At 57.2% G+C, this 23,088-nt stretch overlaps 1 protein-coding gene across 3 annotated transcripts in view; it reads left to right on the top strand.

The window, feature by feature from the left end:
* Positions 1-23,088, top strand: part of LOC103658486 (myosin phosphatase Rho interacting protein) — a 148,790-nt gene that overhangs the window by 72,637 nt on the left and 53,065 nt on the right. For 2 of the 3 annotated variants that reach the window (XM_040630170.1, XM_040630171.1), the window contains exons 4-7: positions 7,208-7,359; positions 12,530-12,614; positions 18,372-18,582; positions 19,721-19,880. In XM_040630170.1, the coding sequence (XP_040486104.1) occupies positions 7,208-7,359; positions 12,530-12,614; positions 18,372-18,582; positions 19,721-19,880 (608 nt within the window). Of the gene's footprint in view, positions 1-7,207; positions 7,360-12,529; positions 12,615-18,371; positions 18,583-19,720; positions 20,235-23,088 lie in introns of all 3 variants that reach the window. The other variant, XM_040630172.1, reaches the window with a different exon arrangement.

Below are 23,088 nucleotides of genomic sequence, written 5' to 3'. Positions count from 1 at the left end.
CAGTCCAGCCAGGCCAGTTCCCCCTCTTCACCCTGCTGGCCTCTTCTCTGTCCCCAGGTAAGAGCCAGATGTGCCTAATGCCTTCCTCCCTTTTCCTTGTGGCAAGCATTCAGAGAAAATGTGTTGAATAAATTGTCTTCTTACCACCACCCCCTTGCTCGGTGGGGAGTGCGTGTGTGTGTGCGCGCGTGCGCACTGAGAAAGAGCAGGGGAAGCAGCCTGGGTTGTGTGCCAACCCTGAGCCCTCACTTCATGAGAACAGTATCCTCTCTAGTCTCGTGGCAACTCTGTGAGGTGAGGGATTTCTTTTATTGTGGTAAAATATACATGACAAAAACCTGTATTAACCGCTTTAATGTGTACAATTCAGTGGCATTCAGTATGTTGGTAACGTTGTGCAACCATCACCACTGCCTAGTTCCAGAACTTTCTCATCATTCCAAACGGAAATCTCATCCCCATGAAGCCGTCACTCCTCATTCTCCACTCCCCCACTCATCCCCTAGCAACCACTAATCTGCTTTCTGTCTCTGTGAATTTGCCTATTCTGGATATTTCATCAAAATGGAATCATACAATGTTTGTCCTTTTGTCTCTGGCTTCTTTCACTTAGCATAACATTTTCCTCTACGTTGAAAGCGGTGTCAGTGTTTCATTCTTCTTATGGCTGAATACCATTCTGTTGTATGGCTAGACCACATTTTGTTTATCCACGCATCTGTTTTTTAAAGATTTATTTATTTATTTTAGAGAGTGCAAGAGTGTGAGTGGGGGGCGGGGCAGAGGGAGAGGGAGAGAGAATCTCAAGCAGACTCCCCTCCGAGTGATGGAGCCCCATACCAGGCTCGAGCCCAGGACCCTGAGATCACGACCTGAGCCAAACCCACGAGTTGGGTGCTCAAGCAGCTGAGCCGCAGGGCTCCCCATCCATCACCCATTAATGGACACTTAGGCTGCTTCTACCTTTTGGCCATTGTGAATAGTGCTGCTGTGAACATTTGTGGACATGTTTTGTTCAAACACCTGTATTCAGTTCTTTGGGGTGTAAACCTAGGAGCAGAATTGCTGAGTCATATGGTAACTCCGTGTTGAGCTTTCTGAGGAACCTCCAGACTGTCGTCCACAGCAGCGGCTCCATTTTACATTTGAAGTAAAGGATATTGTCACTCCCATTTTACACTTGTGGACGCTGAAGCTTAAACTTTGCAGCTTGCCCAAGGTGACTTACATGGTGATTGGCAGAGCTAGGATTCTGTTCTGAGGGTGGCGCTCTTCTTGGCTCCTGGGCTCTGGAAACGTCAAGTCCAGAGTCTCCATTAGATCTTTGAGCCTTTGTGGGGAAGAAGGGGCTGGTAAGCACAATCGTCTTTGGCTCCCCCGTCCTAGGGTGATGGGTCCACAGGTGGCAGGTTCTCTGTGCTGTAGCCCGTAGCACGGCTGACCCAGCCTCCCCCTGCGGGCAGAGTTGCAGCAGTTAGGGTTCATGGTGGAGTCCTAAAGGGCAGAAAGGGGTGCAGAAGCACAGCTTTCTCCGGAGGAGACCCTGTGGTCACAGACACAGACCTGGCGTCGGAGGACTTGCCGCGAGGGTGCAGGTGCATCGCGGCCTCAGGGCTGCCCGTGCAGCAGCTGCGGTGTGGGGGATGGTTGTGAAACTGCCCTGTAAACCACAAGGACTGTAGGATCCAGGGGAGGCTGGCCACATGCCTGGGCAGGGGACTTTGCTTACTGCTAGCCATGCAAGGAGCGGGAGGAAAGAAGTTCTGCCTGGCGGGCACCTACGGCAGCTCCTCAACCATCCCTTCTGCCCTGAGGGGCCAGCAGGGGCTTTTGCTCCCGCCAGTTCTACGTGGTTTCATGGGTATGTCTGAAGACTCCTTTTCCATGGGCCTTTCAGTTTTCTCTGAGAACTTGGACTTTGAGGATATCCGTCTAAAGAGAGCTGCTCGCTAGGGAGAACTGTGACCTTGGAGGGTAGAGTATCAGGTAGCCAGTCCTACACCTGGATGGCATCTGGTGTCCACCTCTTCAGAGAGGGTCTCATGATTCATTAGACTTGGAACTGTGAGCAGTTTGGTGGTAGCAGGAAGAGCCAGAGACAGTCTCTGTCCTCGCGACCAGCACATGTTCCTCAGGGCATGGGCTCCCAGGGGTGCCTGAGATGGGGTGCAGTACTCAGCAAAGCTCCCCAAGGGCCACTTTCCTTCCATAGCAAATTCAGGTCTAACCTCCCTAATCCCCGAGAAAGGATGTCTGTGCTATCTCCCTGGGCCTGGCTCAGGTGGCCTAAGCAAGCGTCCAGCATGGCTGCCCAGCAGGCCTCTGTATGGGAGCTTATGGGGAGGGCAGGGGAGATCGTGTTCCTGCCTAGGCCCTGTCTGATCCTGCCCACCGACAGATTCTGCAGTAACCCTGGGCCACACTTGTCCTGGGTGACCCCAGTGGGTTCCAGGTCCCTTTACCACTGTGAGCCCCACTTGCAAGCCCGTCAGAGTGCCTTCCTCCTGAGGCTGCCGTGAGGGTGAACCTGTAAGTACTTATCCAGAGCCCTGCCCGACCCTAGAAGATAATGAGGATTATTCTTGCTGCAGTGGCTCCTACTGCAAGTGAGAGTCTTCTTGTCCTACCGGAGCATACTCACCCCTACTTCTGGCGGTGTGCAGAGGTGCTGGCTGGAGGCTGACACCAAGTAGCACTGCTTTTCCGACTCCTTGAGAGGGTCGTGGGGAGTGGGATGGAGCAATAATACAGAATACAGGACATGTGGTAAAAGCCTTGCTCCCTAATTTTTCATTCCGTGTGTGTGTGTGTGCCCATACCCCTGTTCTTCCCAGCGTGGAAAGTGTGGTTCTCTGTCAGCTGTGCGCAGGTAGGTTTGAGATACACCGACTGTTGCAGGACCTGCAGTGCGCTGGGTTTGCCTTCACCTTGAAAGGCACTTTTTGACCTTGAGATTTTGTGAGCACTTCTTTGCCCTGAGGGAAAGCCTTTGTTTCTGTGGGTCTCTGTTTTCCCATCTGAATGGAGAAGTGGGGCATAAAATGGAGTATTTCCATTCTATCCAAATCTTGCCTGGCCTCTGGTTGTATAAGCACAGCTGCCTGGAGGAAAGGGCCCCCACCAGTAGCTCTACATGGCCCGTGTTTGTACTTCTGTCCTACTTTCCTCTTCTTTCTCTCTGGCTCTCAGAAGCTTACCTTCCCAAACTTGCAGGATCCAACAAGAAGTGGAAGCTACCTGTTTTCCCTAAAATGCACCTGCTTGGGCCAGGGATGGGGGTGGAGGGTCTCCAGGTGGTAAGGCCGTTGTGGGCAGAGGTTCCCTTGGCCTTTTGTGGGCCAGTGGGCAGATGACAGGAGGGCTGGGTTCTCAGCAGGATGTGGTCACATCCCTGGAGAGCGGCCCTTGTCTTAGTCCTCCTGCTTGGTCCCTTCATGCTTACACGGTCTTTGCCCTTGGGATTTGTCGACACTGATGCAGCTCTACCATCTTAGCTGCTGTAGTGTGGAGACCAGAAGAGGACTGGAAACCCCTGGATGGCTAGACGGCCATCTGGTGACATTGCTGGCTGGGGACTTAACCCGTAACTTGGCAGCATAGCAAAGTTGGATGGCCTGCAGACAGCCATCCCGTTTTTGGAAGTGAGCAAAACTAGGTGCTGCTCAGCCTCGTAGGAGGCCTGGATTCCTAATCTCTGGAGGTGCAGAATGAGAGCAGGGAGCTTGTCAGATGGAGCTGGCCTCTCTGCTGACAGTATTGGGGTGAGGGGTTCCCTCCGGCTGGATTCCAATTGCAGCCTAGATATCTGCCCTTGCTCTCCAAGCACAGGGTCTGGCCTCGTCAGTAGATGGGTTGTCAAGGATCTCTTCTCTCCTCCCTGCTGAGAATGCAGATGGCTCTGGCCTGCTCCTGCCCTGAGCTGGAGAGGGCCACACCTGGCAGGGGCTCTCTGGAGGCCCTTGGTGGAATCTGCCCGAGCTCTGGGTGCAGGGGCTGTGGTTGAGTGCAGCCTAGTGAAGGGGCGGGTGGGGGTGGTGGTATAGGCAGCCTCAGGGGGGCGTGGGAGTAGTCAGTGCGAGGACCCAGCGGTGGGGGGCCCAGCGCTCCATACCCACCTGGGACAGTGAGCCTCTTGCAGGTGCAGGTGGCGCTGGTGCTGCTGGAGCCGCTGCACAGCAGGTGGCGCTATTGAGACTCAGGAGGAACTGTCGCGCTGCGCTTGCCAGGTGCGACCCTAGGTCAGTTTTCCGGTTCTCCCTGCTTTTCTGACCGCTGTCGACTCTGCTCTCTCTTCCTCATACGTAACGGGATTAGATCAGGCTCACCTCATGAGTAATGCTTCAGGAGGCATGAAAGAGGTTGTAATCATGAGATCCTGACACACAGGTAGTAAGTAAAGGTTCGTTTCCTGCAGCTGTAGCTTGTTATGTCTTTGCCTTTTATTGACACTTCTGAAAACTCTTCTGGAAGGAGGTAGAGACCTCATTTTGCACACATAAAAAACCGAGTCCCTGAGAGGTTGTCAGAAGTCTAGGGCATGGTTGGTGACTAGGTCCCATGACCGCGTTCACCGCGTTCAGCTGCAGGGCCAGCCGGGAAACCTCGTCGGTGGCTGGTGGCTGTGTGTCAGGCAAACACAGTTACTGTGCATGAGGGAATGGCGAGCGGGTTCATGACCCCGAGCCCTGGAACAGTAGTTTCTAAAGACGAGCACGTGCCTTCAGATGGCCCACTAGAGAGTATAGTGAGCAGAAAGTATTAGGATTTCTGTTCGTGCGTTTTGTTGTGCCCGTTTAGCTTACCTGTGTGTGTGTTCTGGTTTACAAGGTATTGGTACAGTGGCACAGGTGGATAACTCATCGTGTCCACGCATCTGTGTATCACAGGTGGGCGTACACGGGCACCTGTGACAATCATGAGTCCTAGCAGTGGGGGGGGCAAGGACAAAGGAGGAAAAGGCCCCCTGGAAGAGCTCCTCCACTGTCCCCTCCCCTCTCGGCTCTGTGACCCTGCTCATGGCCCTAATCGTCACAGTGGTCCACAGCATCAGTGTCCTTGTTCCATGCACAAGACCCACCCCAGAGAATCCATGAGCCTTGTCGGTACCAACGAGGAGCATGTGCTTCTGTGTGGGGGAGACTGAGCTGAGAGAGCAGAGGTCACCACCCCTAGTTTGCCCAAAGATGTTTCAGATGGGGCAGTGGCATGATGCTGGAGAAGACCTGGTATTAGAAATTCTGAAGAGCGGAGGGGCTGGAACTGGAGCAAGGAGGTGGGGAAGCCTAGAAGGACCGTGCAGGCCCTGCCCTGGGTTGGAGGGGGGCACTCTTGAAGCTGTGGGAGCAGCGCTCATCTGGGGAGGGGGGCTCAGCCCCTACATGCTTGTGGGCCTCCCCAGCCAGAAGACCAGTGGGTGGGTCCCAGGCCTCCTCTCCTGCTCATTGCTCCTGAAGAACCCCCTTGGTTGGTTGCAGGATAACCCACCAAGCCCCCTTCCCCAGCTCAAGGACTCTCCAGGAGTGCCCAGGAGAGATACTACAAGGCTGCTTTCCTGAGGAAGAGCACTAGCTAGTCTTAGTATGCGTGTGGCCCCCTCTGAAGTGGGACTCTGGCCCCTCCTCTTCGGGTCCCCACCTGAAGTCAGAGGCCTCCCTGAGCACAAGGCTGGCTCTCCTGCCCTGCCACCTCCCTTCTGGGCTGAGCCCAGAGAGTCCATAAGGAAAGGCTTCTTGGATCTGGGAACCTTACTCGTCCCCCTCCCGTGGATCGGAAAGCCAGCAGCCACGCTGGGTGAGGGCTCTGGAACTCCGTGCTCCGCTGGTCTGGCTTCTGTAGTTGGGCACCAGGGGATGAGAAGGGAGGTGGCAGCGCCATCGGAAAGGCGGGTGGGTTGGCCTGGAAAGTACCAGGAAGCCCGTATGCGCTCGAGCTGGAGGGTCCGGGAGCTTCCTGCTCCCTTCTGTTTGACAGAGGAACAAGGTTCCAATAGTGGGTCTGCTGGGTCTGAGCTCGGCATTCACACCGGACTCAGCATCCTGACCCTCAGAGCTTGAGGACGGAGGAACCTGATAAAGCAACCCCCAGCTGGCTGCCATTGGCTTTTTCTCCCCCTGCTGCTTCATCAGGAACCCAGCCAAGGAAATGCCGAGTCCTTGGGGGGCGCTCAGTAGGGAAGCTGGCAGCTGCCCTGGAAGTGGGGGCAGCCTCCCCACCTCATGCCCCGCACCACCGGGGTCCTGGCCAAGGCTTCCCTCCTGGGAGAGCCACCAAAAAGGGGCATTAAGGTAGTGCCTTGCCTGACTGCAGGCCAGGAGCTCTTTGCCCTTGGTATGGTGACGGCCAGGGCGCCTCATTTCCCTCCCAAAAGCGCCTTCCTGTTTGGGGGAGGGTGAGGGGCCAGAGGATAGAGGGTAACAGATCATCTTTAGGTAGATCCTCCTTGCTGACCCTCACCCCAGTAGGAATCTCTTAATGCCTTCTTTGCTCATTCTTGGTGTTCTTTCCCTCAACTCAGTGTCTGACTGTCAGAAAAGGACAAAAGTTAATATTTGTTGTCCAGCGCCGGCCGGGCAGCCTCACAGCGACTCCTCAGGGGCAGTCCTGGAAGGCGGCGGGGGTCACCTGCCCCGAGCAGGCTTGGCCTACCTTTAAAGCATTTCTGATATGTATGGCTCCAGCCTGCCAGCCCCACAGCCTGCCTTCCAGGATGTGGCTTCTCTCCAGCTCCCTCCTTGCCTCTAAAAATAACCTTGCTATTTTGGAACCACCTCTTCTGGAGCTTTTTCTCACTGCTCTCTTGGATCAGTAACCCCTGTGAGACCAGACTCTTGGCTGCCTCTGTCCTCCCAGCTGTCCTTACGGAGCTGTCCTCTTCCTGTCTCTCTCCCCTTCCCCCAGTACCAGCTGGGATCTTGTTCTCCAGCCAGGAAGGAATGTCCAGCTGCATGTCCTCTGAGAAGAGCAGGCTGTCACCTCTCCTCCCTGGGACGGGTAGGGAGGAAGTGGGCCGTGGGGGTGGGGGCGAGGCAAAGCACCACCCTGTGCCTCCATTGCAGTTGGGGATCCACACAGCTGCGAGGGGCTCAGGTGCCTGTTGAAGCGACAAGGGCTGGGAGGGCCTGGGGATATGGGGACACTCCATGCTGCCTTACTCTGACCCAGGAGTACTGGCCTCTGCGTGACTCCCTGCCCCATCTTCTTCTTGCAGCCCACAACCCTGCCTCAGGGCACCATCAACATGAACCAGTGCACAGACGTGGTGGATGGGGAGGGCCGGACAGGCCAGAAGTTCTCCCTGTGCATTCTGACCCCTGAGAAGGAGCATTTCATCCGGGCAGAGACCAAGGAGATCATCAGTGGGTGAGTCTGCCCCGGTAATTTTGGGTGGAGGCACCCCTGCCTACCAGCAGGTTCTTGGACCAGTTCGCTTTGGCACAAATTGGGCAGTGTCGCCATCACTTTCTTCCCCAAGCATGTCCCCTCTACTGAGTCCCCTCTCTCTCTTCACAGCGCCACCGTGTGCCCAGTCACCATGCCAGAAACTGGCCTCCCCCTCCACCTGTCTTTGCGTCATCCCCTTGTGCATATACTCTTCCTCATGTCCCACTTCCACGGGGGCCTCGCTCCGCTGGGCTGCCCCACTTCCACGGATGCTTCGGCTTCCTTCGGCCTCTCATTGGTCTCCCCGCCTCCATTCTCACCCCTCCACCCGTGTATCACTCGACCACGAGGGTTTCAGTCCCCAGAGCACAGCTGACCTTGCCTCTCTTCTGCCCGAAACCCCATCACCTGGGAGTCAAGTCCAGGTTCCTTGGCTGGCCCAGGGGACTCCTTCCCAGCCCGCCAGCCTCACCCCCACCATCCTGTGTCCCTCAGCACTGAGCTGCTTGTCACCACACATCCTCGTGCTGACCACCAGCTCTGTGCCTTCACTCTCACCCTGCCTTCGGTCTGGAATGACCCCTCCATCCTTCAGGCTGTTGGAGTCAGCCTGAGTGTCCACTCTTCCAGGAAACCTGCCCCCACGAGGCACGGGCACCATCAGCTGGCTCTTAAAAAAGATGCAGATTGTCTGCATGCACATCTGGCCTCCTTCAGCCAGCAGTAGGTCCTTGAGGGTGGGGGGCTGGGTCTCAGTCACTGCAGCGCTGCCGTATGCACTGGCTTCTTTGTCCACCCGGAAAGAATAGACAGTCTCTGAGTCGCACCGCTGCCCTTGGCCATGCCCTGTGCAGAGGCTTAGGGGAAACCCTGGGAGGTGGAAGGGGCCCGGGTTTTCAGGTAGCTGACGAGGCTGCCAGGCGAGCAGAGCTCCGTGCTCCTAAGCTCACGCAGTGTGTGCCTTCCGGGAGTCCCTGCTCCTGGGGCGTCTGTTACCAGCTCTGTGTGACCTAGCCACACGGTACATGCGGAGTGAGCATGCTCGGCAGGCCCGGCCAGGAGCTCCGGCACTGGAGCTTGGAGAATCCCATTGGTCCTTTAAGGCTGAGAAAGCGTTGAGAGAAAGTGAATTGGGGCATGGCGGGGTGGAGGTGGTTAGGGATACTGGGCTGATTATTGTAGTGCAGAGTAGAGGGAGCTAGAAGGTGAAGCCTTTTGGTTTCAGCAAGTAGAAGGACTGAGCACTGGCTGAGCTTCAGGATCTCAGGCCAAGGCTGCAGTATGAGGAAGCGAGAACAGTGGTCAGAAGGACCCCAGGTTTTGCTGAGTTCAGAAGTTCAAATCCACACTGTACCGGGCTGGCGCCAAGGGCCAGAGCTGCACTGCAGAGTGACCAGAGGGCCCTCTGCTGGGGGTGCCAGCTCAGCCCCAGTCCTTCTCCCTTGGAGAGAGGCAGGTTTGCATTTCTGACTCCTAGGGGCGAATAGCAGGACCACCTTGCCTTTCCCTCTCCCTGGTCTTAATTCTAGAACCATGTGGTTCAGGAGTGTAGAGGACTCAGGGAGCCTGGCCGGCTCAGTCAGAGAAGCATAGGACTCTTGATTTCCGGGATGTGTGTTCAAGCCCCACATTGGGTGTAGAGATTACTAAAACAAAACCAAACAAAACCAAAAAAAAAAAAAAAAAACTTAAAAAAAAAAAATAGGGCTCTTACAGAGCCCTCATTCTACAGTTGGAAGATGGAAGCTCTGGAAATGTGAGGACCCCGACCAAGGGCACTCTGCAGGCACGAGGGACAGCGTAGAACCGTTTGCTCTTCCCAGTTTCCCGTATCTGGCAGACACACCTGCACAGAGGGGCCGCTGCCCCACGGGACTTCTTGGGGGAGATCTAGCCCTCCCCCTCGGGAGCTAGGTCCCATGGAGGATCCTGAGTAGCACGAGGAATGGGAAGGGTTGTCCAAGGTCCCCAGGACAGGCTGGGGCATGTGTGAGCTGGGGGACCAGGTCAGTGATGTTGTGGTGTGCCACATGGCATGAGGAAAACAGCTGAAGGTGCCTTTGGCAGATGGCCCAAATCCTACCATCAGGCACCTGCCACAGGCCAGGGGACCTTCTGTCCTGATCCCCTCTCCTAAGGTCATTGCATGTACAGGGACAGGGGACTGCCATTCCCATGCAGCTTGAGTAGACAAGGTCATTGGTAGACCAAGATACCAGATGTGTGTGTTCTCTGGGTCCCACATGTAGGCTGGGTCATCGAAGTTTGTGCAGTGGCTTGGAGACATAGCCAGAGCTAGGATGGGATGTGTCACCTAGTGCTTTCCCCTATCCTCATCCTGGGGTTGGGCCTAGCTCATCCCTGCCCAGCAGCCATACCCATGCAGGGTTCAAACCATGGCGACCTGTCCCTGGGCCCCTGCAGCCCCTCCAGTGGCCCCCAACAGCAGCTTCTTTGTCTTTGCCACGCACTGGTATACTAGCCCTCCTTTAGGGAGTCAGGTGCGGTAGTGTGCCCTGGGTACAAACGTCTGCCTCCATCTCCTCTCCCTCCTCTGCCTTTCACCTTTGTGGACGGATGCCTCCCTTGGCATTCTCACTACCTGGCACAGCTCCTTTGCCAGATAATCTCATTTGTGGGCTCTTAGACCCTGAGATGGGGCTAAGTACTCAGCTCCATAATGAGGTACAGACTTCCTCTGGGCTGACTCAGAGCAGGGGTAGTTGGGGACAGTCCATCCAGACTTCTTTCTGGGGTCTTCTCTGAACAGAGGCCCCTGAGCTGCCTGAGGCGCCTCTCCCAGAGCTGGGTGGAGAGAGTTGGCAGTTCTCTTTCCCAGCTGTCTTGTGCCAGGACGGGCCTTCAGGATGTTGGGGCACAACTTAGCACAGCTCTTTTAGAGGAGGTGGGATGTAAGCAGGAGTTTGCGGGGGTGGGGTGGGGTGGGGGGCTCTCCATCTGGGCTGGGCCCAAGTTTTCCCCCTTCTCTGTGCCCCGTCTCCCTCAGTTCTGCCCCCTCGGTCTCACTCATCCTGGCTCCACAGTCAGAGTTGGGGAACCCACTCTACCGTGTCTTGGCACTCACTTCCACTACTGAGCCAGTGGCCACATTCGCACCTTGCCTCTCTTCCCTGGGTGTATTTTACATGGTAACACATCTGAATGATTGTTACACACTTCCTGCTTGGGCTTCCGTGAGAAATCCGAGTGCAGGGGACATGTTCCATCATCTGTCCCAGGCCAGCCCCAGCCCACCCTGCCTGTGCTCAGCCCGAGTCTCCAGCCCTCTTCAGGCCAGCACAGGAGCTCGCTGAGCTCCGTTCAGTTAGCGCTGCAACCGTGGCGCAGATCTCTTCCCTCGAGGCCCTGTCCTGCGGGCTCGCCGATTTGCTTGCTTGTTCGTGTTGCCACGAACAGCAACTGGGCCAGCGTGCACGTGCCTGTCACACGCCCCATGCTCCTGGGGCCCTGGAGGACGAGGTGACCTTGTTAAGCAGTGTCTCCTTCTCTCCTAAGTAAAGCTCTCAGAAGGGTCTTCTGCAGACACAGCTTGCTGCAGTGCCCCAAACAAATGTCAGCCCCCTGCGGGCTGGAAGGCGGGTCTTTTAACCCCACAAGCATGTGAGTTCCTCAGCTTGCGTGAGTGAGGCCCTGAGCGTCTGCTCCTCTGCCGCTGGCCTTGCAGATGCAGCCATACCTCTTTTCTTGCCTTGGGGCCAGCCGACAGAGGAGTGACCCCCAGGACCTGCGCCTCAGGGCTCTATGGTGCCCGCAGTCGTTCGTGCTCTCAGCAAGTACAGAATGACCTGCTCGGAGCTGAAGTGGGCTCGCCCCACATGCTGTGATCCCCCACACCCAAGCCCACTTTGCCGCTGCCAGCTCTCACCAGCACAACCAGCCTACCCTGCTGAGGCTGTCCTAGAAGGTCACTGACTGTGACTCACCTCCCTCCTGCCACCCCACATTAAAGCAGCACGTCTGAGTGCGGAGGACCTGAGCCCTTCTTCCTGACCCCGGCGTGAATGTCGGTGGTGGCCGCAGCCTCCAGCCAGGGTGCTGGCAGTGCCGGCTCTGCCTCACATTGCAGCCCAGCCGCCACCACTGGGCCCAGGGTGGCAGCAGGCCCAGCACAAACCCTCATGTTCTGGGAAGAAGGGGACCAGAGTCTGCTGCTGAACCCTCCCCTCTGGAGAGAGCACCCTTCAGCACCAGGCCCCTCCTGTCTTCCACTCCCCCTGCCCCCTCATCCAGCCCACCCAGATGTTCATGAAGCTCCAGTGAGGCAAGCAGGGAACATGTCATGGCCTCATCTACCCCCTGGTTTCGGAGATGAGGAGACTGAAGCCCAGAGGGGCAGGGAGCCACCCAAGGTCGTGGTTAGAGCGTAGCAAAGCCAGATCTGTACCAAGCCTCCTGCCTTCAGCCGCTGCTCTTCCCACGCTCCCCTGATACCTTGCCTGCTCCTGGTCCAGAGCGGACCTTCCAGCATGTGGGCCTTGGAGTGGGTCCCTGGGCAGCTCTGCTGGGCCTTCCCCAAAGCCAAGGTGCCCGTGCCCTCAGTGTGCCAGTGGGGCCCAGAGGTGAGGGAGTGGGTCTGGGAGGTCAGCTGCTCAGCCCCTGGAAGTGACCCGCCACAGAGAACTTTGGTGGCATAACTGCTGGTTTGCTGCCTCCAGAGCCCTAAATGATACCCAGTAGCAGCCCATCTGTGCATTAGCCAAATCTACCATGGGAAGATGATTTTAAAGCCAACTGTAAGCCCCGAAGACAGGGTCAGTGATGGAAACCATGATGTGCTCTGTACTCTGAGGCCTGTGGTCAGGCCTGCCACTCCACCAGGCTGAAGCACTCTTCATGCCCGGGCCGGCCACAGGGCCCTCTCCACCTGCGCTGTGGTCATTGTGGGGTCAGCATCTGGGCCTGGTCCCAGCACAGCCTGTGCTTGTCCTGGGCTGCACTGTTGGCACTTCCCCATCGGTGGGAGGCTCACATCTGGGTCATGATCTGCCCTGCTCATCTGCCCCGAGGCCTGGCCACAGGGTGGGCACCCCCGAGTGGGAAGCATTGGGCCTGGTGCCTAGACCACCCAACAAGGTTCCTAGTCCCTGAGCTCAGGGGTCTGATCTGGTGCTCCCTCTCCTCTCCCCAGGTGGCTAGAGATGCTCATGGTCTATCCCAGGACCAATAAACAGAACCAGAAGAAGAAGCGGAAGGTGGAGCCTCCCACACCACAGGTAGGCAAAGTGCTGCCCCGTCAGTGGGGCTAGGTGAAGTGAGAGCTCCCCAGGAGGTTAGAAGACCTCAGAACCCGGCCTAAAATTCGGGGTGAGAAGAAGAATCCAGATGAGGCCGAGGTGGTCATCAGCCCCGCATGCTCTCTCCTTCCCTCTGGTGGTCTGTGGGCTCTATGCTCCTCTCCACGCCACAGGGCAGGACCCTCCACAGGATAGGATGGCTTTGCTCATAGGCTCTGGGGCCGCGCAGGGAGGTCTTCAGTGAGCGAGCCAATGCCCAGCAGTGGTGTTATCGCACGTGTCCGCTCCCTGGTGGTCCTGCCCGCTGCTGAGAGCAAAGGGCTGCTTGCTGAACACGTGCATCCTCATGCATTCACAGAGGGTCCCAGAGTGTCCTGGCTGAGTGAGGAGCTCTCAGGGGACCCTGTTCCCTCTCCAGGCTTTGGCCATAAATGGAAAAAACTAGCAAGACCTTGACTTTTGTGCCCCTGCCCTAACTCCCATTTGACCAGAGTGGCAGGTGGCTTGGATAGGTCCCACCAGGTCTAATCCTTCCCCAAAGGCCACTCTCCTCCTCGTCTGCAGGGACACAGGGCACCCAGAAGGGCTCTGCACCTCCCTCCCGTGCTCCTCACATTCCTGGGGCCCTGGTGGAGCGAATTAACCTTTCTCAGCCTCCATGAACAGCTTTACAGAATGGGCCTTTTGGGATCTAGTCACAGGATTATTGTGGGCGTGGAAGGAAGCACTGAGCCCTTGATGGGTGCTCAACGAATGCTCCTCTCTGCTCCAAACTTCAGGGTTACCAAGTGCTTTGCTTTGCCTGATCAAACCTCACAGCAACCCCAAGAGTGAACAGGATGGGGATCGGGGTCCCTTGGGCATCTTGCAAGACCCAGAGTCTGGCGGGGAGCCAGCCCATGACAGAACCTTAGCTACCCCTGGGGCTCAGCAGTTCTTCCTGGCTGCTGTCTGCTTCACCGAGTGGTAGAGGTCGGCCTGGGCAGGGCTGGGAGGTATGTGCTGGCCTGGGTACCGCCGCCGCCGCCACCACCACCAGCCCCTAGCCCCTGCCCCCCGCCATGCGCTGTCCCTGATGGAGTGCAGCCCTGGGCCTGCTCTCAGCTGATGGTCATTGTTTGCCCAAGGAGCGTCAGGCCAGCATCCCCTGGAAGGTAGTACGGCTGGCCAGAAGTCAGCAAAGTGCAGAGACCTTCCTGGAGACTGAAAGTGGGGCTTCCTGCTGGGGAACAGCAGATACACACACAAGTCCCCTAACACTGCCCAGTCTGAGAGAAAAATCCCAGGCCGAATAACAGCGTTAGGCCAGCTCTGTGTTTCTTTAGTGATGCCTTGGAAGCAGTGCTGGAGCAGAGCTCCTGCCTCCAAATCAGGCAACTGCATGTGCAGTAGACACATTCGGCCCAGACCAGGGCATTAGGTTGTGTCCCTCCTGCCCGCCTGTCCCCTCCCTCCAGATACTGCTGGCCGTGGCTGAGCTTCATTTCTTTAGTTGGTAGCGGGAGCCACGTGATCACAGGGTGGGGAGATCACCCACTTCTCTGAGGGTGTCCCTACCTGCTCTGCTTATTCCCTTTCTGAGCCCGGCAGAAGCCAGCCTGGCAGGACTCTCTTCCTTCTGCCCCTTGCTCCCAAGAACGTCACATTTGATTTCACTGCTTTCTGGAAGCTGTGAACTTTCATCTGGGGCCCATCTCGCTGCGACTCCCATCTCATGAGGTCACGTTGGGGATGTCTGGGCAGGCCTCCCCTCCACAGCCAGATGCTCGAGGTGTTTTGGTGCTCCAGATGGAGCAGGGAAGGAAGCCTAAAGCCTTCAGGGCCCCTGTACAGGCAGGAACCCAAGATCCCGTATCTGGCCTCTTTTCTCTGTGGCCTGAGAGAGTTTCAGATAAAAGCAGTAGGATTTGGGAAGTATTGCTGTGCAGTGCCCTGCCCTCTGGGAACTCAGGCAGGAGAGCCCACAGGGCCCCACTCGAACAAGGGTGTCTCAAGCAGTCGGGAGTTCCGGCCATGGAGAGTACACTCATGGAGTGGTTTTCTGAGACCATCAGAGAGAGACCCAAGCCAGGCCCTGAGGGAGGTTGAGGACCAGGCTGCAGGGAGAGCAGATAGCCTCTAATTTGGGGGCAGGGGTCCCAGCAGAGCCCAGGCAGCAAGGAGACAGGCTGGCCTCTGAGGCCTGAGAGGTGTGGGTTCCAGAGCTGCTTCTTAGCCCCTGTTCACTCCAAGAGGAAAGACTTTCCTGATACTGAGATGCCTAGAGAGAAGGAGTAATAATCCACTCTGGGTATGACTAGGATAGGAAGGATGGAGATCTTGCTACCCTCTCCCCAAATCCCAGATCTGGGACTCTGGCAAGGCCGGGGGCCGCATGTCTCCCCTACCAGGTGCGTGGGTTGGGAGGCTTGGTTCATTAGGTGGAGCTCTGGAATGCTGGTTCCTCCCATCTCCCCAACCCCCAGGCTCTTGGCCCTTACTTGTTGGCCTTTCTTCAGAGACCTGTAAAACAACAGACCCCAGTGTGAGCAGAGGCCTGCCGGGAGGAATGTCCCTCCTGGTCCAGTACACTGGTTCCTCTCAGGCCCACACGTGTGTTGTGAGTTGCTACCTCTTCTTGAGCGTCGTGTTTTCTACTTGGGTTCCATTCTGCACACCCACACTCCAGGTCATATCCGTCCTCGTTGGGCCCCTCCTCAGTGTCTGTGCCCGGGAAATAGAAAGGAAGGCTTTCTGTGAAACCCCCTCTAGAGAGGGTGCTGGCTTAGCTGGCATACGGCAGCTACAGAGCCTGCTTGGCCTGGGCCTGCCTTCCTGCCCTGTGTCCTCTTTCCTCCCTGCTTTGAAAACCCTTCCTGAGCAGCCAGATAAACAGCACAGACCTCATCACAGCATGGAAGCATTGCTCTCCCTGGGCAGTGCAGGTATCTCGACCATGCAGGGACTAGCACGTAGGAGACCTGGCACTTCTTCCTTCCTCTTGCACGGGCACCCCTGGTCTGTGTTGTTTTGAACCCCAGCACCCTCCCCGCCACAGCGGTGACCCTGTGGAGAGCAGAGGCAGGGCCGCGTGGCCCCAATGTGGCCTATGCCAAGTCTTACTCACCACACGTCTGCTTTGGAGAAGAGAAGCAGCTTTACCCAGAGATCAGGCTTCCCTGTACCACCCCCCACCCCCTCTCCTGGAAGCCAGCGTGGCTTGGTTCCTGCTGCCAGACTGTCCCTCTGTCTCCACTCACGCGATAAGGCTTGGCATAGAGGCAGTAGAAGGCAGAGCCTCTGAAGGAGAGAAGGAGAACTGCCTGTGGACCTTGGCTGCCATTCAGGGCCCTCATTCTCTGGGACGAGTTCTCCAGAAGTGGGGAGCATGGAGACGGATCTGCGGATGCAGCCAGACTGGCAGGAGGTTGGGAGGCCTGGGGCCAGAAGGTGGGTCTGCAGCCATGTGGTGCTGAGAGATGTATTAGTTTCCCAAGCTCCCTGTCATGGCCCCTTGGATCTCAGGCCTAGAATTTCCTCTGCCTCTTGGGGATCCCTGCCAGCCCACCCGCTCACTGTGGGAGTCACCCAAGCACCAGAGAGGGGTGTGCATATGCCGTGGGCACTTCACCCGCCACATGGGGCTGAGGGCTCTGGCAGCCAGGGCCGCTTCCCTCAGAAGCACAGCCACCTGCCTGTTCCTCTTGGGCCCTTTCTGGCAACCTCTACCTACCCTTGGTGCAGCCTGTCTTCCACAGAGGGGACGAATTCACCGAGGCCAGTCTTCACGTCACCCCACCCAGCTCTGTAGGAGGAATCCCAGCTCTGCCCTGAGCCCACCAGAACATGCCCAGCCTCTGGCTTCTGGTCTTTGAACAGAAGACTCAGTCGTTGGAAGGGGCCATGGCAGGGGGACCAGGAGTGACTTCTGCTTGAGGGAAGCATTGCTAGGACATGGATTGAGGGCAGTATGCTGACTGGGGGGGTGGGTGGCCCTGGGGCCGGCTATCCTTAGGTCATTAGAGCCTGGTTCTGTTGCAACCCTCATGAAACTCTGAAACCATTGCCATTTTATTCCAAGAAGTCCACTTCTTGCAAGGTGGGTCGAGCTGTAGGGAATCTCCAGCCTGGGAGCCAGGTGTGTCGACGGCTCTGACCACATGGGCAGTCGGGTGTGTCCTGGGTCTGTGGGAAGAGCCTTCCTGTCTTTATCGTGTCTCATGAGGCCTGGAATCTTTGCAAAGCTAAGGAAAGCTTTGGACCTGCTAAAATGCCTGTCTTTTCCCATGGGGATACCTGGTGCCGTGGCTTCTCAGTGGGTCCTTTAGGCTGCCCATCCAAAGCAGTCCCCCAGCCCCCTGCAACTCCTGACGGTGTCTGGTGGTGGAAGAAGCTTGAAGCCCCACTGTGGCCCTTACTGTCCATGTGAGCCTGGGTGTGCCATCCTCTCGGCCCAGGCAGCCTCCCCTGCAAGATGTGTTGGGGAGGACAATGAGGAACCAGAGCCCAGCATGTAGTCCATGCTCAGTGGCTCTCAGACAGTCTGCTGGTTAATACTGGGTCTGTGTACATGCACGCAGGGACACATAACCCTAACCCGTGTCCTCTGTAAGCCTTGCCAATGGCCCCAACTTAGAATTGGGCTAAGGTGAGCTTTTAAAAATGAGGTTCGGCCACCAGGATGGGAGTGGAAGGTGGTCATTTGTATGCTATCCCCCATGTGTGGGAGAAGATAGTGAGAACATGTCTGTCTTTGGAGAGGCTCCAAAGCCATCTTGCTGGCAGTGCCCTCAGCAGCTGGCACCCAGGACTTTGAGCCAAGCAGGAGGGTTGGACCCAGGCTGTGAGCTCATGCTGGGGGGCAACTAGGTGTCCCAGCCCTGCCCTTGTCTGGGCTCTAGGTTTGAGCTGTTGAGTTAAGGTTCTCTGCATGCTCTGGAAATGGACTGTGTGTATCTGGCCAAGTACCTCCCACAGAGCGGCACCAGTTCTGATCTGGGGAGAGATGGGACGGACACTGTTCCCATCTGGGCTACAAGCTCCCATCTAGTTTGTGTGGGTCGGCAGCTGGGAGGGCAGAAGTGTAGATGGGATGTTTGGGTTGTATCTGATGACTCTTCTTCACATAGTGTCCCAGGTGTCCCATTTTTACTTTCTAGGACCAAAAGGGGGAGGTTGGGGAGGCCAAGGCTGGCCCCGGCACGGGTGTTGTATGAATAGCACCACATGTATGAACACGTGCTTTGCACTTACCCAGCAGGCCACCTCAACGGTGTATTCTTTACTTACCCTGTCCCATCTTTCCTGACTCGTGTCCTAATTACCTACAACTCTAGGAATGACAAACTCTGAGCCAGCCACTTGTCATCTCACCTTTAATGCCTGGTCCACTGCTCTGGGCTCTGTGGTTTTGTTGGCAGGGAGAACTTGCCTGTGTTTAGTATCGGAACTCCAACCAGAAACCCTACGTTTTTGCTCCATGTATTTGCCAAACCCGGCCTGTGGCCGGTGGGACCAGCACTTTGCGAGAACTGACTGGGGCTGTAGAAGAGAAAAGGCCACAGTGCCAGCCAGATGGAGCTTTCACCCTGACCAAGATATCTCTGTTCTGAGCCTCCCCTTTCAGGGATTCCGGACCACTGACAAGTGTCGTTGACCTTGGTGTCCCTTGTAGCCAGGCACCTAGGCAGCCAGGACCTGTGTACCAGCCCAGGCTGTGTGCTCCTGTGGCCGCACAGACACCGCTCTCTCCCCCAGGAACCAGGGCCGGCCAAGATGGCTGTCACCAGCAGCAGCAGCATTCCCAGTGCTGAGAAGGTCCCCACCACCAAGTCTACACTCTGGCAGGAAGAAATGAGGGCCAAGGACCAGCCCGATGGGAGCAACCTCAGTCCAGCTCAGAGTCCCAGCCAGAGCCAGCCATCTGCTACCAGCACCCTGAGGGAACCTGGGCTGGAGAACAAAGATGGTAAGTGGGAGCTTGTGTGCCCGCCTGTTCTGGTGGTCAGCCTCATAGCACTGGAACAGGCCTCCATCACAACACAGCTGGCACTGAGAACTCAGGGACGCTGAGCCCCGGGTCTCAGGTTCCTTCACCTTCTGTGTCCATCAGCCCTTGGCAGGGCCTGGCCTGGGTGGGGCTGGGATTCCTGGACTCCGGCCTTGGCCTTGCCCCTCTGGCTCTTAAGTCCCATCTGTAAAGGAGGAAGACAGCACCTGCTCTGTCAGCCCCGGTTGGGTGCTGTGAGAATCAAAAGGCTCTAGAATGAGGTCTGTGTACCAGGAGGCCTTTAGTTCTTGCCACCGTGGCTGCACTGTGTTCATGGCCTAGTTAACCCTGGAAGCCCAGTGTGTCCTGAGAGCAGCAGTGGTTAGGGCAGCCTCGTCCTTCTCCTCGCCGTCCCATCCTGTCTGGCCCCTGGGGGCTCGGGAGGCTTTGCTGTGCTCTCTCCACTTAGCGCTTTGGAATTGCCTGAGCAGAAGCAGGGCAGCAGTCTCCGCCTCCCTGCTCTGGGCCCCGGAGGGCTCTGTATGACATAGGCTGGCTTTTCCCATTTGCATTTTGTCCAGCTCATTAAAGACAAGCGGACAGTTGGTACTGACCCAGTTCATTCAGGCCAAAATGCTTTTTGCAGCAGCTGGGGGTGAAGGTGCCTCAGTCCTTCGTGGCTAGTCCCCATGCACTCCTCTTATTCCCACAGAAGTCCTCTGCCTCTTCCCTCCCAAAATGCACTAACAGGCTGAACGGCCAGTTAGCCCTTGATTTCCTCCTTGATCTTTGGTAAGAAGTGGTTGTTGGTGGGACATCTCCCCTGGGCGGGGGATCCTGCTCTCCCAAACTGTCCCCCAGACTAGAAGCTCAGGGACCCCCTGACAGTGTAGCAGATGCAGCCAGCTTAGAGAGGGATGAGGCGCATGCGTGGGAAGGACATTTCATTGCTGTCCCACGATTCTGCCGTTGTGTGAGCCGTATACGGATGGCTTCAGAGATGGGAGGGAGAGAGATGGCCCCTGTTTAGATCTGCGTGGGCTCTTTAAAAAGTCCCCAGAAACCAAAGATGGCAACAGGCTAAGCGCGTCTCCTGCCTCCCCGCTCTCTCTTCCAGAGGAGAGCAGCGTGAGCAGCGACCGCATGGACTGTGGCCGCAAAGTCCGGGTGGAGAGCGGCTACTTCTCCCTGGAGAAGACCAAGCAGGACTTGAAGGCCGAGGAGCAGCAGCTGCCCCCGCCGCTCTCCCCTCCCAGCCCCAGCACCCCCAACAACAGGTATAGTGGCCCCGGACCGCCCTCGCAGGAGCCTGCTCATCCCCTTCCTTCCCCAGGTTCTCGAACCCCCAGCCGAATGGTCTGCAGCAGCTCCCTTGGCTCCCTGGACGTGGCCAGCCGGCCCCCCGCCCACATGGACTCCGGCAGCGCTGGGGGGCGGGGAGCAGAGAGACCGGGGCGCACCTTTGCCTTTAAAGCCAGCAGGCAGTATGCCGCCCTGGCCGACGTCCCTAAGGCCGTCAGGATCAGCCACCGAGAAGCCTTCCAGGTGGAGAGAAGGCGGCTGGAGCGTAGGACTCGGGCCCGGAGCCCTGGCAGGGAAGAGGTGGCCCGTCTGTTTGGCAACGAGAGGAGGTAAGGAGGGGGTTATAGGGCCACACGTGCCACAGACACACTCCCCCACCTTTACACAGTCTCTTGCACACACTCATATTCTCCCTTACACGTACACACTCACACTCTCCTGTGTTCTTGTACTGCTTTTTACACTCTTCTCGCACACACACTTTGACATACGTATTTCCACGTTCCCTAAGCCTTCCTTGGGGGAGTGTACTTGTCCTCCCTTTCTGTTCAGAGCATGTGGGAAAGCTTTCTCTGTTGACCTTAGACTTTGATCACGGAACTCTCAGCCCCCAGTAGCCAGAAACAAAGCATCTCTGGGCATCCAGACACCTGGGCCAGAGGCCAGCTGCTTCCTGTGAGTGCCTCCTGGCACTGAGACCTTAAGGGCCCCCGGCGTGTTCTCGGCCACCTGGGCCTTGTGTAGCTGGATCTTTTCCTTCCTGGCCCATCTCTGTCCTCTGAGATGACCATGGAGGCAGGAAGAGCCTGGAGAAGCAGATGGTGGCAGACACTGCCCTTGCCCTCTGGTCTTCGGCATGGGCAAAGGCATGGAAGGCGGTGGGGTGGGCAGCACAGGGAAGCTGAGCCAGCCTGTGATGTCCCCGGGCACCCTGGAGCATGACTGCATCCAGGCTTGGCCGAACTGTGAAATGGGGAGGCTGGCAGAACCACAGCTTCTTGGAGAGACACAGGATGTAGACATGGGAGCTAGGACGGGGACTGGGACAGAGGCATGGAACTCATCTGTGGTCAGAAGAGAGGAGGCTTCTGTGCTTCCCGGAGAGCTGGGGAGAGAGCTTGATTCTGTCTCTGAGGCCCTGGCCTGGACCAGAGCGCTCGAGTGCCCCCTTCCCATAGAAGCGTCCATCCCTGAGTCTGTAAATGGAGCCTTTGCTATGACAACAGGGTTCTCCCCCAGGTCCAGGGGTGAACTGCCGAAGGTCCACGAACCCTTCTAAATGATTCGAGAGCCCATGTGTACATCATTTTCATTGGGTTCCCAAAGAAGTTCACTTTTTGGAAAGAAAAGATTGAGACCTAAATTCCAAAAGCATTCCCAGAGTATCGTCTCCACCCTACCAAAGGCTGAGTAAAGCTCAGAGTTGGGGCATGCTGTGGGGACAGGGCAGGGTGGTGATGGGCTTCCCCCCTCTAGGGGCCAGCCACAAGCAGGGTGCCTCTTCTTAATACACCACTTCTCTCCCAAAGCCCCAGGTGGACAAGACCTGTGCACCTGTGGGTCCACCTCCAGAATAAGGAGGAGATGCCCAGAGTTGTTGGTCTTAAAAAGAGAAGGAAACAGATGTGCCTGATTCCTAGGCAGAGGGAGAGGGAAGCTGACGTATTTCCTGAGAGGTGACCTCCAAGCACTCAGCTGTCTTCTTGTTCAGTTAGTAACCCTGAGAGGTCCTGTGTCCCTTCCCAGTGTGTGGGTACAGAGATGGGGCCTCAGAAGCGGGGAGACTCGAGGCAACAGCCTGGTGCAGGCAGAGCCAGGACTCACCTCCCTGCAGGGCCTTTAGCTGGGAAGACCCCACTCCCATGACGTGACCCAGGAGGGGCCCAGGCTGTCCTTTAAGCAACTAAGTAAATAATATAAGTGGAGGGGCTTGCCGGAGACTTAGAAGGCTGTGGGCCAGGGCAGGGGAGGCTTCAAACTGGCTGACGGGCAGGCCATGGGTCCTGGAGGCTCCTGAGTGGGCAGCTGTGCCCTGGTGTCGCGGCAGACCAAAGAATTAACATTCAGCACACCTGCTTAGCTTCGAACTTGTTCTTGTCTAGTAGCCTGGGGTAGATGGCATCTCCGGGGCTTTACTTTCTGCATGTTCCTCGCCACCATGGAGGTGGGTTTTCACCCCGGGAGCCCACCAGCTCTGCACCCTAACATTATAATGTCACTTTCTTACCCTAATGACATCTGACTGGCTGCTGTCACTTTGCGAGGCCTGCGCTCTGATCCCAAGTAGCCCACCCAGTGCTTGATTGGATTCCTGGGTCCTGGTTGAATAGAGCAGAACCCCATATTGGCAGGACGTCCGCCACAGCTATCCAGAGTGGCAGCTGAGCCAGGCGTGCCCAGGAGCCGGGCTGGGGGGACAGTGGGGACTGGTTTCCTGACAAGCCGTGGCCACCAAAGAAGTCTTTATGGGCCGGTCCACTCTGCCCTTCACGTTTGCTCCGGAGCTTTTAGAGTGTTTCTTGGATGGTGAGTCCCTGCTGAACCAGCCTGGGGAGGCCGTGGCCCTCGTTGAGTTCTTGGTGACTGACACCAGGACCGGCTCTTTTGCAGTCCTTACATCCCCTCGGCTGGGCACCTGCGGAGGTGAGGCGGAGCGGAGGCTCAGGTGCCTCCTTTCTGGGCCGTCAGCCAGCCCGGGGAGACGTTGGCGGCCACCCCTGCGGTACCTCAAGGGGGCCAGTGTACAAACTGTTCACTCACTTTGCAAAATAAGCTATGGCTGACCTGCCCAGAAGCCCCCTCTGTGGAGAGGCTGCATTAAGTGCCACTTTTCCTTCCTCGTCTGGCTCCTCTCTTGGCAGCCCTGGCAGGCCTGCAGCATGCGAGTCTCGGGGGACGCGGTGGGGCGCTGTTCCACACGGCCTTCCTGCGGCTTTCTCGGCCCCAGGGTCAGTTGGAGGGGCTCTCATCCTGCAAGTGATGGTACCTAGGTCTGTGCGTGGGCCTGGCACCTTACCCACACCCCTCTAGGATGGTGGGGCACGCGGCATCATCCACCCGACCAGGCTGAGCGCTTACAAGAGCTTCCTGTGGTTCCCAGGAACTCCTGCTGCTGCCTGAGCTTCCAGGCTCACCGAGCACACGCCCTGCTGCTGCCCGCACCCCCCCCCCCCCCCCCCCCCC

This window comes from Ursus maritimus, unplaced genomic scaffold, assembly GCF_017311325.1.
Source record: "Ursus maritimus isolate PB19 unplaced genomic scaffold, ASM1731132v1 scaffold_14, whole genome shotgun sequence".
Taxonomy (NCBI): domain Eukaryota; kingdom Metazoa; phylum Chordata; class Mammalia; order Carnivora; family Ursidae; genus Ursus; species Ursus maritimus.
The sequence above is the reverse complement of the archived record's forward strand: the minus strand, read 5'-3'. Positions and strand labels throughout refer to the sequence as shown.